The sequence below is a fragment of the Cephus cinctus genome, unplaced genomic scaffold (genome assembly GCF_000341935.2).
Source record: "Cephus cinctus unplaced genomic scaffold, Ccin1 Ccin1_scaffold1265, whole genome shotgun sequence".
NCBI lineage: Eukaryota > Metazoa > Arthropoda > Insecta > Hymenoptera > Cephidae > Cephus > Cephus cinctus.
In genome coordinates, this window is record NW_014333710.1 from 81,530 (window position 1) to 99,612 (window position 18,083).

At 40.0% G+C, this 18,083-nt stretch overlaps 2 protein-coding genes and 4 long non-coding RNA genes across 15 annotated transcripts in view; 1 reads left to right on the forward strand and 5 right to left on the reverse strand.

The window, feature by feature from the left end:
* Positions 1 to 2,835, reverse strand: part of LOC107272786 (alkaline phosphatase) — a 79,969-nt gene extending 77,134 nt beyond the window's left edge. For 8 of the 10 annotated variants that reach the window (XM_015750277.2, XM_025090074.1, XM_015750274.2 and 5 more), the window contains exon 1: positions 2,361 to 2,835. In XM_015750277.2, the coding sequence (XP_015605763.1) occupies positions 2,361 to 2,369 (9 nt within the window). In that variant the 5' untranslated portion in view covers positions 2,370 to 2,835. The remainder of the gene's footprint in view (positions 1 to 2,360) is intronic. The other 2 variants (XM_025090078.1, XM_025090080.1) reach the window with 1 other exon arrangement.
* Positions 2,836 to 4,405: 1,570 nt separating this feature from the next.
* Positions 4,406 to 10,423, forward strand: LOC112495109. Its single transcript, XM_025090081.1, has 9 exons — positions 4,406 to 4,416; positions 4,931 to 5,027; positions 6,155 to 6,356; positions 6,427 to 6,762; positions 6,997 to 7,407; positions 8,061 to 8,423; positions 9,835 to 9,903; positions 10,067 to 10,156; positions 10,224 to 10,423. Exons 3-9 carry the CDS (start codon positions 6,162 to 6,164, stop codon positions 10,383 to 10,385), a joined length of 1,626 nt encoding a protein of 541 aa, XP_024945849.1. The 5' UTR covers positions 4,406 to 4,416; positions 4,931 to 5,027; positions 6,155 to 6,161; the 3' UTR covers positions 10,386 to 10,423.
* On the reverse strand, positions 5,019 to 6,594 carry LOC112495113. Its single transcript, XR_003061345.1, has 3 exons — positions 6,459 to 6,594; positions 6,244 to 6,374; positions 5,019 to 5,858 (listed from the first exon to the last, which is right to left on the reverse strand). It is a non-coding gene; the product is annotated as an uncharacterized LOC112495113 (long non-coding RNA).
* On the reverse strand, positions 6,681 to 8,064 carry LOC112495114. The gene is made up of 3 exons (XR_003061346.1): positions 7,936 to 8,064; positions 7,602 to 7,871; positions 6,681 to 6,766 (listed from the first exon to the last, which is right to left on the reverse strand). It is a non-coding gene; the product is annotated as an uncharacterized LOC112495114 (long non-coding RNA).
* Positions 8,205 to 9,734, reverse strand: LOC112495112. The gene is made up of 5 exons (XR_003061344.1): positions 9,551 to 9,734; positions 9,302 to 9,474; positions 8,917 to 9,234; positions 8,444 to 8,837; positions 8,205 to 8,322 (listed from the first exon to the last, which is right to left on the reverse strand). It is a non-coding gene; the product is annotated as an uncharacterized LOC112495112 (long non-coding RNA).
* A 664-nt stretch (positions 10,424 to 11,087) lies between the features above and the next one.
* LOC112495111 lies at positions 11,088 to 17,772 on the reverse strand. Its single transcript, XR_003061340.1, has 10 exons — positions 17,579 to 17,772; positions 17,371 to 17,506; positions 16,742 to 16,977; positions 16,333 to 16,660; positions 14,850 to 15,019; positions 14,496 to 14,700; positions 14,280 to 14,409; positions 11,711 to 11,901; positions 11,389 to 11,624; positions 11,088 to 11,207 (listed from the first exon to the last, which is right to left on the reverse strand). It is a non-coding gene; the product is annotated as an uncharacterized LOC112495111 (long non-coding RNA).
* Positions 17,773 to 18,083: the final 311 nt, after the last annotated feature.

Below are 18,083 nucleotides of genomic sequence, written 5' to 3' on the forward strand. Positions count from 1 at the left end.
TTCAAGTTATTTGTAGTCGTATATAAGTAGTAGCTTCGTTTCGTTTGTAGTTGTTTGTAGTAACTACAAACAAAAGAATGTCATTACAAACAACTACAAACGAAACGAAGCTACTACTTATATACGACTACAAATATCTTGAAGAAAAAAAAAAAGTCTAACTTTTTTTCTATGCTACTACAAACGGAAATTCTTTCACTACAATCAACTACAAACGGTTCTCTGCAGGAATCAGTGATTAGATTTTATTTTTTTCAAGGTCGGTGGATGGGCTTTTTTTATGATGCTACAACTTTTTTTTGGGTCTACTACAAACGAAAAAATTGGTACTACAAACAACTACATACCTAAATCTATAAGTCTATAAAAAAAAATTTGATTTTCCAAAGTCGGGTGCCAAGTTCACATAGCTTAGAATTTTTACGGATGAAAAAGTCTTGGAAAATTGGATGGCTTGAATGGACAATTTTTTATTACTTTTAAATTCTCCATTGATGTTATCAGATATTCGTCTTCATGATTATCATCCTTTCGCTAAAGCCGTACTTTTAATCTTCAAGTCCGATCCAGGCTCGTTATCCAAATGTCGAAATAACCATATCTAGTAACTATAAAAAAAAAATTCAATTATTCCCTAATAAATTCTATAAAAACTTTCATTTTACATCACAAATACACTAGACACTAATAGGAAACGCGTATCCCTAAAAAATATTTAATTTCGTCTTAAACAAGAGGGACCGAGTTTCATGCTCGAAACTTAACTAAGAAATAATTCAAGGAATGCCGACTTTCGTGCAACAATCTAGAGACTGCAGCCGCCCGGCCGTGCATTAACCAAGTGGCCAAGACCAAAGTTGCACTTCTAATTACGTGGATCCCGTAGCTCGACACAATGGTCTTGGCTAATTATTATCTACGAGCAGTCCTCCGCACCCGTTGGCGGCTGCCGCGAATATTATGCATCTAATTTGCGGCAGCCGGCGTACGTAGGGGAAGGTTGCGAATGACGTGAAGGTAGGAGGGGAGGTTAAGAAAGTGATGGAGGGAGGGTAATTTTGCGGAAAACGCTTCTTAGAATTTATCGTGATTATCCTCAATTAGTTGGACGAAGGTACCTCAGCCCTTATACGATTCTCTAGAAAATGCCGGTTATCGCAGAACCACATGAAAAATAATTAAATCTCACATACGTATGTATACGCTCGAGTATAATGGAATCTGTTAAAGTTGCTTTTCACACGATATTAAGTGCAGCTGGACACGCGAAATGTCTGCAGGGGTCGCGTGCGATAATTTCGTGATAACGTATCGGAGCTATCGCACCCCCTTAAGTCATGTGAAGGAAAAAAAAAGTAGGTCGAGCCGAATCCCGACTCTAATAAATAGTAATAGAAGATTTTACGAGATTCGTAAAACAAAAAAAAAAAGGTCGAGCAATTCCGTTGATAACCAATGGAGAAAATAGACGGAGTACCGGGGTTTAAGTGCAGTGTGATATCGGTATATCATAAGAATCGTTAAAGTCACCGCTTTCGCGAATTGAGGTAATGTCACAGAGAATTTTAGTGATTTCATCTATTCGATGAACTTCCATCCCCCTCCTAACAATTTTTTCTTTTATTGCTCATTGATTTTACCTAATTCTTTGTTCTACGGTAAGAGATTTTCTATATGTATAAAATGCTGTGATTCACCCGGGGTAGTTTCAACGAACCGCCCCATCGCGTAGCTCTCGTCGGCTTTTACATTCTCGAAATCATTCCGGGGACAAAGGGTGCCTTAAAACGTTACCCTATGAAAGACTTATGTAGCCCCATTCGGATGACGGTAGTAGTGGTTAGGGAAGGATGAGGTCAAAGGTCGGAAATTCGAAGGGTGAATTTTACGAGGGAATAGCCTGGAGAATAAGAGGCAGAATAGCAGGATGATTCTCTGTGTAAACAGTAGGCTTTCCTACTGAAGCTAGTAAGCTTTCGAAAAGGAGCCTGGGAGATTCGCGTGGGCAAATTACGAGCGACATTGCTTAATTGCCAATCCGTCCCAAACCAGTTTCTACGGCAATGAAAAGGAGTATACGGTAAAAGAGTAAAAGCGAGAGAGAGAGAGATAGTCAGTAAATTACCGGCTAACTATAAAAAAAAAAAAAAAAAAACAATACCGCGAGAAACAGCAGAGAGGTTAACCACGAAGAACTTTGGTAATTTGGGAAAATAAAAAATCGAAACGTCCAATTCACATTAAACTTTCCTGATATTTCGTTCGCAATAAGCACCAAGTACCAATTTCAATTTTATCTCGACTTTCCATTGGGCGATGCACCATTGTCTGTTTTTCTTTTAGAAAAAATCAACACTGACCTTAATCATCGACGTATCCCAGATTCGAGCACAAAAGTCTTGCCACGGCACATTAACGTCCACAGGTATTCAAATAATCCAAGATGGCATCTCCACGATCCGCACGTTGACTGTCTCTGGAGATAACAAGCACCTATCTACTCTCAAGTCCTCTAGTATCCATTTCCAGATGGCATCCTCTCAAACCGGAACTCCGGAATTCTATCGATAGAGCCATCGGAATTTGCGTTGCGACTCGCAATGGTTTCCTTCCCTAAGGAAGTATACAAACTGTCTGAGCCACGGTTTGTGCACTGGAAGTTCAAATCGTTCTAGAACACTCGCGGAACCTAAGGCGTACCGCTATTGTCGCCCAGTACGGATATACCTAACCTATGTCTACCTGGGGGATAATATATATACAGGTATAAAGCACGATGCCTAAGGTGGTTAACAGAAACCCGACTACTGCTATCAGTCCACTACCACTGCGTAAATCACATGAGTAACTGAGATCCTAGACAGTTACATACCTCGTGCAAGGTTAATCCTTGCGATAACTACCGGTAGATAGCGATACAGTCTGCTGGCTTGGTAATATAGACACTTTCTAGAAGTTTCGATAAAAGATTTTACAACAGATGGAGCTACGGCAAAGACCGTGGACACGTCACTAATAAGGTGAAGAAAAAGCCAGACACCATGAATAATGAACAGAACGTTAATGAAGTAACAGTCGCGTGCCTTGCGACATTTTTTTACTTCACAACTTCTCATAGTCACGTGTCACGAATATTGGCGCCACATTTGAATTTGGCATATGGATATTTGCGCGTATATGCTCGTATATTTTTACATATTTTCGCGAGTGTTCCACAAGCAGTTCTATCGCAAAAAATATATTGGAGTAACAGTTTCTTCGTACGTGCCGGCCTGCATACATGTAACTCAGACAAAAATGGCGACGTTACGAGTGCATGTGCATCTGGTTTTGAGAGTTTCGATTGCTTCGGAACCCTCAAAACATCTGGCGGTCTGATAGAAGGGGTATGAGAGTTTATGCATTTTCCTGTTATTCATACTTTTTGAGATTCCTTCTGTCCTCTCTTTGTTTCTATCTATTCACCAATCTTCTAGAGTCGTTCTAGAAGCGGAACGAATTTTGTTATTCCGACTATCAAAACTTTACTTGCCATTGTCATTCCAATGCATTTTAGATACAACTATCACGCCTTCGGAATCTAGGTTAATGCTAACGAATTTAATTGTATACTTACAAGTGGTCCATTGTCGTAAAAACAAAGGGATCGAACCTATTATCCCATCATTCCGTGAAAATAACAATCAATCAAATTAATTACTTCAAGTAGTTAATTGTTTTCATATATGTTTCATCTAGAAATAATGCAAACGACTCACGTGATAAATGCCAAACAAATGTACTACTGTAACCAAGTGTAGGTATAATTTATATAAATGTATATAATAAATTGAATCTAAATATCAAATATGCATCAACTGTTATACTCAACAATCGTATTGCCTTGAAATCTGACAGTGAGTGAGTATCTGTCGGTATGGTAGAGCTACAAAAATTACGTCATTCGTAACAACTTGTCAGGCCACTTGTCATAAGCGGTCGTAACGGTTGACTATTACGCAAAAGCGTCAGACTATTTTCTCCTATACTTACTAGAACCGAATCTTCCGGCTGGTTTCCATCGTCCCGGAGCTAGTCGTATTTACCGTTCACTTCGGTCTGAACGGAGCCAACAATTTGCGGCATGAATAAAAGACGAGCTTTGTGGCACCATGCAAAATTCTAGCCATTTCGAGCGAGTTTATCCAGTGACGTTTCCGGCGCCCTAGGGACTTGACGCGTCTATACGCAATGTTTACCATACAAAATTAAATTATTCGCGCATCATTTAACGAGCGTCTCAAACAATTGTTTGATGATTGTCAAAAACCGATAAAAATTGTTTTCAAAAATCCACGCAATTATATATATACATTAATGTTGATATAGATCCGTTAAATGGATCGCGCAAGTCGCACGGAAAGTACAGCCGATCTGGTAAGTTTTCGATGACATAAACGACGTAGACGCTTATAAAATTTTAATAGCATTTTTTCCACGTACTGTACCCATCCCTCAGTCGGTAATCAGAAGTACCTGAAATCCTCTAAATATCGTTCCAAGTTCTTTTACTGGCTAATACTAAATCCAAGATGGCCTTATTTTCTTAAACTAGACGCCTTAAAAGAAATTGTACATAAAACTTGGTAATATAATTCACAAGAATTTCTATTCTACATTACGACCTCAATTCCAACTGAATGCTCTGTTAAAACGACAAAGTACCTAAATTCTCTGATGGTCTCCAACGCGCATAAAAGAATTACACGAAGAAGCATAAAGTTTATTGAATTAAATTTTCTGATCAAAGAAATCAATTTTTGTTTTTTTTTATCAAAGTAATACCGAATACTAGCATTGCAAGTGGAATCTTAGAAAATAAAAATTTTTCTATCGAAGAAAAAATTTCCTTCTCCATCCGTTTATCTAATAAGCATCGTACATCCCTAAGGGTCCGTTATCCAAGAAAGGCAAAAAAACCTAAAGCGCAACGCACGTGACCGAGAGAAGAAAAGTCACAAGGTGATATAACTGCATCGATCGTCCAGGTACGTTTTTTTCTAAATGTGACACTCGCCAGTTCTCGTCCCCAGGACGGCCATTAGATGGTCAGGATGCTCAAAAGCCACGTGACAAATGGCCACGGCTGTAAGCAAATAGAGTTCGCACACTAAACTATGATAACTGCACGGCTATAAGTATAATCTCCCATGCGAACCCCAGGGGTTCGCATAAATAACGCGTGCAGCACGCGTGCAATTAATTTATGACTCTTTGTTTTACTCGCTTTCCCAATACAATTTTCACCGTGCCACTGATACCCATGGGTTAAAAAACAGAGATATTTAAATCAAACATTAGATAAAATTGTTTTTAACCTTTCCAAAATTACCATCTGCTTCGAAAATTCATCTGGACGCTCTATACGGTACGATCAGAAGTGTGTTACCAGTGTATAATATTATAATATATGATAAAAGATGCTACTCGAAAAATTTTCTCATATTCCCAGTAGGTACACTGTCCTAAGAGTCACGGAGACTTTTTTCCTCCTTTTTTTTCGTGCAACCCTCTTCTTCCCTCCAGTCTTTTTTCCAAGTGGAAAGTTTCCCCGGTCCCTACCGGGACGTTATCCATAAAACTATGAAGCCCCAGGCGCATCGCATACTGATGGTCCTCGCTATGATCGCCAGTAAAAATAGCGTGAGCCGCAACTTAATATCCCGAATGTAAATGCAAATGCATTCCCGCTGCCATTTTACACGTACGATTTTCCTGCCGTTGATTCCGGAACCTCTAGTTACGCCAATGCGGTTATCCTCCTCCGTGATCCCAGGAGCTCCGACCCGCACGGATAGCTGGCTGCTACCACTGGGCTGCTATTAATTAATAAACATTAGCGTTAAATGAATGACGTATACTTTACTACCGCAGTGGCAGATCCAAAATTTCCAGGTCGTTTGTCCGCTTTGATAGCGCGGCACACGCATTATATCTATATGCATATATTTTTTACTAATAAAACCAATACAGTAAATAAACACGGATAAATTCAACCAACCGATTCTTATTGCTATTAGTATCGATAAACTGAGAATTTATTAGTGTAAATTAGTGTCGATAAATTGAGTATTTAAATATGTCATATTTCAATTCAAAAGAGAGCCATTGGCAGGTACGACATGAAGCAGCCATTGAAAACGATTGTTATGCAATCCATTATGACGGGAGTGTTATTAAATGACGAGAAAGGAAAATACTTACTGTTGGGACTGTCCTTCAATATGATCAATAATTTATTGACTATCTTCTCGATCATTTCCATTTTGTACTACTTGACCACCGGTGAGGTTATATTGCTTCAAAAATTTCTGCAGGTAAGCAGTTTGGAGTGTCTTAAAAAATTGTATGCAATTTTAATATAATAAATCCTAATTATGAATTAAGGGGCAAATAATTCACCAGCAAAATATTAATACCTTGAATGACGTACAATTGATTACACAATTGAGCGTTCGCCTTACGGTATTAGTCGCATGCTGGATTCGCCGAAAGCTCCTGCTGCGTTCTATAAACAGCGCAAACGTCATTCTCGAGTCGATGGGATCTTCGTATTGTACGAAAAAATCGTATATGCCGCATTGCTTGGCTTTTCCGATTTTCCTAATTCTTCGAATTCTGGAAGCAACCAACTGGACCGTTGATCGCGCGGAGTATAAGCCAGTAGAAATTTTGGGACACGGGCTTCTCCTATGGGCCAATCTTATAACCGACGTCGTCATGGTAACTGTTAAGAAAAATTGAATTAAAGTTACTGCAATTAGATGAAATTCAATTTCACAAGTCAAATAACCAATCGCTATAATAATTACTGCTAATTTTGTATAATTACCAAAAATTCATGAGTCCCGCCATGGGATAATTAAAAACTACTATTCTATCTGAACGGTGCAGCGTTACGTGATGCGATTGAAAATTTACTGGACTAATTAACTAATTTTTTTTTTTTTCAATCAGATTCATTACGCTGCTCTCGCCTACTGCGTGAAGCTGGCCTTAAAGAATATCAACGATCACATAAGCCAGAAGATAATGGCGTCGACACGGAGTGAAAATCCGAAGGATCAGCAAGTTAACGTTTCTGCTGTACCTTACTACTCTTATTTTCAATCTCGGGAGATTATGCCGGTATTGAATGGCGTCGAGAGTTTAATTAACGTTAAATCGAACAAGATCTCTCCGAATGTTACTCACCGTGGCAACAGCCATATTGGATATTCAGATACCATGATGAAATTTAATCGCCGACTGTCGCCGGTACAGATGGATATAAAAAAATGTACAAAGTCTGGAGCATCCTCAACGATAAAATCCCAGGAAGCAAAAAAGGCTCCTTTATATCGAATCATTGAATTTCTCGGTTACAAAGTAATTATCGATAAAGTATTATTCCTATTTACTTTCCCTCTTATAATAATTGCCTGGCTTACGTCTACGCCTAAGTGGCTAGCTTGAGCATACCAATCTATATATACATGGGTACCATCGAAGAAAGTGTACGATGAAGATGCGCCATAAATGAGCTCACTCTCTCAGATAGGAGACGAGGGAAGCTGGATTACCGTAGCTTCGATTATCCTTTTTTCCACTCCCACGAATTCTACCAATAGGAAATCGATTTTGATCCGTTAAGGGTATTAGCGCGAAAGCCACTTGAGCTCGGGGAACAATGAAGACAGGTGGAAAGGAAGGCTAATCCTCCTCTTCCTTCATTCTCTCGTTCCCTTGCTATTTCCATTCCCCTCTGCCCTCTTATTGGCCAGTTTCGTTCCCCTGGTATCCTCCGCGTATCCTATTTCATCCGTGCATCCCTCTTCGACATCCTGAAGACCCTGAAACAGTTTGCCGTAAGTATCCTGCTATAGCCGGACCAATAAATCTTCGATGGACCCATACCTCGTTTCAGATAGCAGCCACTCATAATCAGGAAAAAGATAATAATTAAGCAATGCCGGAAGTGTCGCAATCATCCATCCGTAACCAACAGCTGAATCATTTACCAAGCTGTATTTTCCTTTCAGAATGCAAGAAGAGGAGCCGTTAAGAATGCGGCAGATACTGACACCCTGAAATATTTTTCAAAACGGCCGTCCCACGTTGGTACCAAAAACGATAACAGTCATCAAATATTGGAATTGATGTATCGATACATAAATATCGAAGCTCTGGTCAACAATATGGATTCGATATATCGAGTTCAATTAATGTCGATATTCTGGAACGCACGGATATGCGGAATACTAGTAATCCACTCCTTGTTTTCTGATATACTCTCGGGCCATCCTGCAAATATGAAGAGACTCTTAATTGTCAGCAATTCGTTAGCCGTGTTATTTCTGCCGTTGCTCCACGTCTGCGATCAAGCAGAGAGCGCAGTAAGGGAGGTTAGTTTAATATAAAATACCTTAATCTCGTCCTATCCCAGTTAAATGCATTACAATAATTTTCCATCTCCGAGTTTCTTGCCGGAGCGTCGCGACGGCTCTATAAATTCAAAAATCAATTTTAACCAGCCGCACCATTTTCAATCCTCCGCGAATTAAAGTGGCTTTTCAAGTAATCACGACTACTGGGTAATATTCGATATCGATGAAACCCAAAGTGCAAACGTCCACGAACTAGCCACTAGGTTGGCTGACTTGGTGACCCATATTGTTCCTCGATACGTTATCCTGAGTGTCAATAGCCAGACTCGCAAATCCATGACCATAACGTCCCTATCAATCGGCAGCATGGTCCATTGTACGGATGCAGAGCGGATTTCCGCTCTGGGAGAAAATACCGCAGCTTGGTGGGACCTAGGACGGAAGATCATCGGTGGTGAATAAGAATCGATAGGTATCCGATCTATAAATGGAAACGAATGAATAGGTTCACCTTGAATTCGACGTAGGAACGGCCATGAGAAGTGGTTGGAACGAGAGGAAGCGAGACGTGGACGTTGGGACGGTGGAAGGTGAAAGAGAGATATAATGTACATACAGATACGTATAGAGGTATTTCTATATCCAGAAGTGGAAAAGAAGAGGAAGTTTCGAATGCCACTGGACAAAAGGAAGGAGACCACGGAAAGAGGAACTACCACTTGCATTCTTCTCAATCCATTCCGTTTAGTCGGGGACTCCCTGAAATAACCCCGGAGACTCTCCTGGTCCTGGGGAACCTCCAGCTACTTGAACAGGAGTCGGCCATCCCCTAGGAATTTTAATAAGACTTAGAACGCTTTTTCCTATCCGGGTAATTATACACCTGGGGTACCGACCTTCATATCTAATAGATCCTTCTGGACTATTTAAACTAGTCTCTACGGTCTACTTTCATTCCTCTTGGTACTGGCAACTTTTATTTTTTACTGCCTAAGGATATTCATACTGTCGAGAGAAAAAGTTACTGGAAAATTTTGCGAAACTGCTTTTCCCATTCGAATTTTGATTTCTGTAAGCATAAAGAAATTTTTTCATCAAGATTTAGCGATATTGGACATCTTGCAGAGGGGAACAGAATGGCTCACCTTCATAGTCAGGCATCTGGGTCCAGTGAAATTTTCGAAATTTCTCAGGGAATTTTTTTTGACGTTTATTTTAACGATAACTTTCTTCTAAAATCAATTTCCAGCATCCATTAACTGTTTTGTATCCATCTTCGGAGATCCATTGTTGTCTCACCCACCTGGCTGCACTTTTAAGAATACAATTCTAGTGAGAAATAAAAATCATAATCCTATTACTTTCCCTTCGGCTAATCCAACCGGAATGGCTATTACATACATTAAATTCCAATTTTTACATTTTGCAGAGTTGGCAGACCCGAACGGCGCTCTTGGCAGTAAATAGTGGACGAGCATCCAAAGACTTTAATAGGAGTGTAAGTATACCTGGATATTGGCTATGGCTCTGGTTATGCATGGAATCAATCCAGAACCTGCTTCTGAATTGAATATTGAATGAAACTAGAGTTCCACTCCGGTGCACAGTCCCCGTAAAAGATATTTAAAAAATACGAGCAGTTTCAATTTTCGAAAATACAGGTCGACATTTTCGTCGGGCAGGTGGAAACGATACCGATCCATTTCGACGTGGGTCTAGGAAAGGCTGCCACTTTGCGTGAATTCCTTTCGGTACTAAGAAGAAAGAAAAAAAAAAAGAAAAATAAATTATTCAAATACTAATCCACCTTTTTTACAGCTTCTAATATCAACCGTCACAACCGTCATTGTCATGATACAATTTTCATCGTCGACATCAGCCACAGCCTCAAACACTACATCCGTGACCAACTTCACCTCGTTACCCGATTATTCACAATCAAACTACACTGAACAATCGTTATTAAAAAATTACCATTAAACACATCTTCCACAGTTTCCATTTAACGAAGCGAGTTTCCATTTAGCGAACAATTGTTTGAGGTTAACAGAGTCCAAAAGTTCTATTTAAAAATATGTTATCTCGCCGTTACGCAATAACGAAATAACACGAGGTCAGTACAGTGCAGGTATAAGTTAACTAGAGTGCAAAACTAAACGAATGGCTGGTTATATTACCGAGTATAAATATTGCTGCAATGTCGCGTGCACATCGTCCTTTTCATTGCTGCTGCTTCGAAATGGCCCGTCGGCCCGGATTTCATACATTTTTCCTTTTTTTTAAATACCTTTTTACAATCTTTTTATTATTATTTTTTATTTTCACCATCCACGCTTCTCTGCACGTGTACTCTGACTCGCCACGTATATTCCAACCTTATTGCGAAACATTAGCAAAGAGCAGCATCAGCAATACGTTTTAATGAGAACGAAGCTTGAACTGCGCACTAGGTGAATTCGTATGATTAATATTTCATCAATTAAATTAACAATTGCAACTCTTGCTTCACCTCCCTCCTCCGCACTACCCCCTCGCCGACTATGCCACCCATTCCCTAGTTTTAGGATTACACAAAGCTTAAGGTATGACTAGGTACGCATGCAGGTACTTAAAATATACCTATCCAGCGCTTAGTAATAAATCAATCGAATATTCAACGCGAAATAAACGAGCAACAGCTATAAATTATGCATCCGGTGCAGCAATGAGTGAGCAGCAAGAAGAATCTGGCGCTGGCAGGAAAAGTAGCGAAGCCTTCAAAGAGGTTAACGAGTAAAGATGCCAGTGGGAGCGAAGGAATTACTGAAAAGGAAAGAAAGAAGAACAATTAAACAATGAAAAAGTACAATATAGAATTGTACAATGAAAAATTTCAGTCTGCGCAGTGGTCATGCGCAGAACCGACAAAAATAATGAAAAACCCAAAGGAGATTGCGGAGACGGTAAGAAAATTTTTAAATAACAAAACAAAAATACGATCTACCTCGAGAGTGGCGACCGCTTTAAATTTTAGATGAAACTTAACCATTTATCATAATGTTTTAACAAGCCAACGGAAATCCCGGCTATGGTCCCACTTGAAACGTTCTCACGATTCACTCCGTAGGATCCTGCGGTTGCATAAAGCCGGAGCTTCGGTAGCTACGGGACGCCGCTGTATTTCTGAAGAGGCATTTCGACGACGGACGACGACGGCGCATCGGAAACTCAGCGAACCACCTGAATCGAGAGAACAAGTGGTGGCATTAATGAAAATAGCTTCTACTGTAATTAGACATAATTGCTCGTGCTTAACAAGACCTTACACTGTTTTATCCGTCTCGTTTAATTATAACGAATTTAGCTTCAACTTATTTCATCCTCGTAGAAATTTTTGCACTCGGGTCTTACTTCCGGTTTAGCCTTCCTTCTTCCTTCCTCTTCTCAGGCACAATCTTTTTATCTCTTCTCTTCCGCGACTTCCCTCTTTTTATCCTTCATCGGATCCACGGCATCCCTGCAATATAAAATCTCTCATGTATCACGTACCATGTATCCAAAGAGTTCGTTATACGACCCAAAGCGCCACGTGAATTTGACAAACTAGGCGTACCAAGATGGCTGACTATCTGCACTTGGCAGATGTCGGATTCCCACAATTTCCTTTGGGAAAACAGCAGAGTAGCTATTCTGACACCGCGGAAATTCCGTGGTTCCAACCTAACAGAAGCAAAGCAGTTCTAAGGTCTAAGGATAACATATATATGTATATATAAATATTATATATATATATATAAATATTATATATATATATATATATATATATATATATATATGAGTATAGCTAGTCGTTAGATTAACTCCGAAACGGCTGCCGTCATACAAAAAGAGCCACATCAAAGAGACGGCGAAAAGCTACTCATTATGTAAAGCACTTCGTCATTAAATTTATTAAACCCTATATCGATACTCATCAGTGATCTTCTATACGCATAAAAAATTACGTGCGACCAGTATCTATGCTTGTCAAATGTACAAATGGCCCTTACACTCTCATAAAGGATAATTATTAAAATAATCGCTTTACAGGCTTAAATGTTATTCGTTGGAAAAATCACTAAATTCAATTTATTCGATATACTTATTGAAAATTATTAAAAAGATTAGTGCTTTCAATATCGTTAATGAATGCGCCATGGGCATGAGCCGATTACGACCATCAGGATCGTTCTGCAGTAATAATTGTAAATGACTGGCAGGGTCGATCGGACAGAACAGTCAGTATGGTAGTTCTGTAGATTTATGAATTAAATTTTATTCCCTGATAAATATTAATCCTGTCTCTATATGCTACAGTGCGTTTCACCCTGTCTTTATGTACATATCTATAGTTACGTATGGTATGTATAGCATTGAGAAGTTCGGGAAAACAAATCACGTGCAATTACGATTATAATGCTAGATAAGAGGTACGAGTTTTGATTGAGATCCCGAATACTAAATCATTTGTGATTTTACTTTAGTTCCGCTGGAAATTAACCCTCGGATGGATCCCATCCTTAATTAGAATGCTGCGGTGGTAATCCGTCAGATGGGAACAGGTGCTTCCTGATAGGGATCTATACACGTGCTTTGGCGAACGTACAGCAGGGAAATGTCGGTCACTTTGAGTACGAAGATTGTCCGTGAATGGTCAAGAAATTACAGCCAGTGAATTCGCGTGACTGGAAATTTTGAAATTACCTTTTCCATCATTTTTTCTTTTATTTATGTTTTATTATCAAATTTTACGTTTTTTCATGCCTTGTCGTTTTGTAATGAAATTTTTCACTTTTTATAAAGTACGTCTCCCTCTTTGACGATTTCCTTTCGCGAATGAAAATCGCTCGTTGGATATCGCGATGAGCTTTTGTTTTTTCAGCTTTTGACGAGAGCTTTTTTTGTTGCGAAAAAAAATTTTCCTTTGCACATTCTTCCAAGTCTCGCTTTCACGCCAATTCCCATTTATTCGCGAGTTTCGCTAGACTCGTTTAGAATGAGTTAGTAAGAAAAGGAAAAGTACAAGAATTTTTGTTTACAATCTCCCACGTGGTTTCATTGTTGAAATTTCTCTACGTTATACAGAAAAGAAAAGCTTTATTATGACTCGCGAAATCATGCGTTAAATTTGAATCGAAGAAACATTACGTATGATAAATGTCAACACTTTGTCAGCCAATCAACAACTGGGGTTGTCACGTCTATGTCTATTCAGAGTAAAGTGATTGTGACGCGCTTTTACAAAAAATAAAAGGTCGAACTAGAATGACTGAGTGAGGTTGGAAGTAAGCCGGTACGAAAACGGTGAAACAGGGTGCGAAGGTGAACAATTTTTGAAAAACAAATAGCCAAGGCGCCGTCCCTTAAAAGAGGGTTCAGACCTTCCAGCCCGAATGTCTCCCCGATATCGTATTACATCCAGACGCAGATCCCATCTGCGTTATCAAAACAGCGAAAAATCCCTAGCTGACACATTTTTCAGAATCTCATCGGCTCCCTGTCAGTGCTTACAGCACAAGTGAAATTTCCACCCTCAGGCCTCCCACATCGTGAAGAGCAACCCCAAGGGACTTTAAAGATAAAAATAAATTTCAAAAAGTATCCAAGAGTGGATGGCAATTAAAAATAAAAGTGTCCACTAAATTATACCAAGTGAAACGTGCAACAAAAAAAATTCATAAAAAAAACGCCCCGACAATTTTTACAAAAACAAAAAACTTCTTCCAAATCCAATTTTACAAATAAATAAAAAAAATTATATAACTCCTACACGACAGTCTATCGCTCTTCGTCCCATCAAGAAAATTTCAATGCTATCCATTCATCCATTCAATTCAATAACCAAATTGATCCTACGTGACGTAGCAGTCGGCGAAATACGTCACGTCTCGCAGAAACGGATTTGGCCCGTACTCTTCATAAACGACGAATTCCACTTTGCGATAGTGCCCCCACGCCAGTAAGACAGTCCATTTGCAGGTACCACCTGCGAGAAAAAAAAATCGTCAGACAAAAATACACTGTACGCGTACCACCCTGTGATTAAATTTATTTAAAAGGTAAAAATGTCACCTGCTCCCCTGTTTATTATGAAATTTCCAAAAAATTTCTATAATTAGCCCGAGTGATGGTATTCGGGCGTGGCGAGTTCCAGGGCGTCGCGACGCCAGCCGTACAGGTACACATCCCAGTGTCTGGTTGTCCTAACCCCCAGCATACTCGCTCGATAACAGGGTCACTCTGTCAAAGCTTATCCGGCCGACGCTGGGCGTCCATCCTGCATATACATATATATATTTATACACATATAACCACGTATACAAAGTACATAACGTAGGCAGAGATATACATAAGTGTATTTGTCTATACACCAGAGTCATAATGTACATATTATATATATACTTCAACATACAAGGAGAGACGAACCTGCCAGGAAAATGTCACTAGGCTATCTGGTCTCTATTGGTGAACGGCGAGGTCTCCTAGTGAAAACGCAAACCCGCCACTCTATTTTCCCATACGTAAAATGGATACGTGGACGTGAAGCGTCGCTGCCCGAGGAGTCTCGGTCGTAGGTGAAAATTGATGGAGAGTACCTAGGGTTAAATTAAGGCAATCAATTATGTAAGGAGGTCCTGAAGAGTGGGCAGGTCCTAATCGAATCCTTTTGTGAGCTCGAGCCTATCTAGGCTAAAGATACGCACGTTATAGTCACACCCTGCACAGTATATCTTGACTGTCAAAATTTCATTTTCTTATAAACACCCACACTGTACACCCTATATATAATTTGGTTTAACCCCTGTCCTATTTCCTTGGTTCCTTCTCATAGTGACTCTAATCACACGTTCTGCGGTACTTATTGAACGAAATTCCACTTTCCGGCTGAATTTTTAATGGGGGTGTCTTTTCTTTTATTGCTTCGAGAAGACTCGTGGATCCGGGGATTCCCCGAGTTTTATAGGTATTTTCGATATCACGGAATGCGAGGGTAAACCCAATTCGAGTTTTGCTGATGAGTTCGAGGTTGCTCCCCCCCAAAAAAAAATACGTATATTTTATTAATACCATTTCCGTATGGAATTTGGTTGATTTCGATATGGAATTTAGTTGATAGAGAACTGGTACGACGATGACGTAATATTTTTTTTTAAAGCCAAATGTCTTAACCGTTAATAAAAATTGACGTGGCCGAATGAAAATGATTTATCAGGAAGGTGTCACGCTGTGGCTCTTTCTCTGACTTTTTTTTCTTCTTCCATTTCCTTTTTCACCATTCCCGCACGAGAACGTCATTTCCGTAAGTACTGTTGGAGACTGAAATATATTCCACGTATGAACCACCACTTGGAAACTGTCAGATGATATATCGATGACTGTACGGGTAGCGCGAATATATTTAGAAAAATCTTCAGAGGCCGTTCCCAATGCGGGATCTTCTATTTTGAAAGGCTTAGGAACTGTTTTCAATATCGACGCTCTCTATCCGTATCCCCTTTTCTCTGTCTCGCGCGCCCCACGACTTCGTTTATCAATAATGCTAATACGGAAGCCTCATATTTTCAGAGAATTTCGACGCTAATGACTTGGCTCTCTGCCCTGACGACACGTCCCCCTGACCACGTTGAAATTCATCCATACATCCCCTTCGCCCCCTTCTCGCCACCCGCCGTGCCGCAGAATGTTTATAATAATTCATAATTAGGGGAGACATATTTTTCGAAAGACTTCCGGGCACCGCCATAAATACCCTTTTACACCGGGCAACGTTATAATTCCACGAATAAACGATCGTCGCGGTTTAATATATCGCATATTGCTCAACCCCTTGCACGCGATTAAGAATAAAAAGAATAAAGCATCGAATATAAGATAACAGAGACTGTCGTTCCTCAGCAACCGGAAATACCTAATTTTCTAGAACGCTTAAATAGCACGGACGGTGATGCTGAGGATGTACGATTGTTTGGACTGGACCGTTGCACCGGAATGACATCTACATGAGGACGTGGGGTGTAGAGGGTGGTAGTAAAGAAGATGAGCCGAGCACAGGGTCCAGACTGGTAATCAGGAATCCAATAAGAATCAAGCCTCGTGGACATTTCCGGTGATCCATTGCAGCGACTTCCTGCGGTATCGCGAGAGCGTAAGCGATCCACGAATCATGAGGATTGCAACATGCGAAGAGCGATGGACCGGATGTGCCTGGATGGTTCTGAAACGTCCGACGTCCGCTTCTGGAACGAGAGAGACCAAAAAGACGATGAGAAAGAAAGAAAACAAAAATATGTATATTAAAAGAAAAATAAATAACGTACAGTTCGGGCTTGCATTCCTTGCGTATGCCTAAATATTCTCCACCGTGCCTATTAATAACTGTCGTGGAAACTTGCCGTCTCGTAGATGGCGACACCGTCGCTCGTTCGCATTAACAGCTTGACAGCGGTCTTACGTCACCACGGCTCCCGTGATAGGGTCATTCGGGATCACTTGTGACCCCGAACATTTTTCTTTTCTAACCTCTTACGGATGTTATAGGGGTTGTAGACAGGGGCTGTAAAGGAGAATATAAATGCTTCTTAGACTTGGGACTATACTCGGTGTGTCAGATTGGAATGGTACTTTTTGATATGTTAATATAAAGGCATTTTTTTCTCGTTCATTTTGGAAATCGACAACGAGAGAGAAATTCGTTTCAAGGGAAATTAAATGTGGTTTTGCTGCCTGACCGGGTCGGCTGTCTCAACGTGCTAACTCTGTATATGTCTTTATATGCGCATAAATTTGAAACGCGTAAAGCGTGGACATTTTATTGGCTGTAGGTGCGAGATTGCGCTACTTTTTTTTTTACGGAATATGCGTTTTCGCCTTTACAATCGATAGGAAGTTCTGCAGGTAAGCATGCGCGTTTCGAATGACCATCAAAGTTTACGGTTTGACGTTTTACCGCGGGCGGCACAATTTTATATTCATGAGCATCGGCCATGGAACTTGGCTACTTCAAAGCTAGAAACGTGTTTCTTCATTCGGTGGGATTTACGACACGAATATTTACACTGTGTAAAGCCGACAGACAAAATAGGCTGAAACAAAAAAAAAAGCGTTAAGAAAAATAATTTTTTACACATACAGTATGGAATACACGCAATAATCACCTTTAATCGATGTAATTAATTCTCAAAAATTTTACAATCAGCCTCAAGCTGCTCCGCGTAATCGGCTTTAAAATCAAAATCCTTTCCTCAAAAATACCTACAAAAAATATTCTCGATGCAGTTGTAAAATACAAATTACATGCATCGCTTGTCCAGGACGATGGTGAAGAAAAAAACGAAATCCTGTAAACGATGGTTTTACGTATAAATATTATCTTGGCATTTTCACCTGGGTGACCTAATTATGCAGTGAACGTAATGCACTGGGCCGTCACAAAGGAAAGGAAGCGTCGGAGCGCCATAGTAGTTTTAATTAAACCACAGAATCGAGGACCGTTTGCACAAACGGTTCGCTTCGCAGCAGACAAACAGCTTGAAGCCGGAGGGCGGACCTGAACGGCATTGTTCGCGAATTAGCTCAAAGGCGTAGCCACCGTCAAAAGTTGTATTTAATCTCCGGCGTAACCCGTTTACGCATAATCAGATATCCGACATCAAAGGAAGG

Bases quoted from the DNA above. Each gene is read 5' to 3' on its own strand.
- LOC112495109 (XM_025090081.1), top strand. From the start codon at position 6,162: ATGAAGCAGCCATTGAAAACGATTGTTATGCAATCCATTATGACGGGA. The intron at 6,357-6,426 runs GTAAGCAGTTTG...TTATGAATTAAG, and splicing joins TGCTTCAAAAATTTCTGCAG to GGGCAAATAATTCACCAGCA. The intron at 7,408-8,060 runs GTAATTATCGAT...TTTTCCTTTCAG, and splicing joins TTGAATTTCTCGGTTACAAA to AATGCAAGAAGAGGAGCCGT.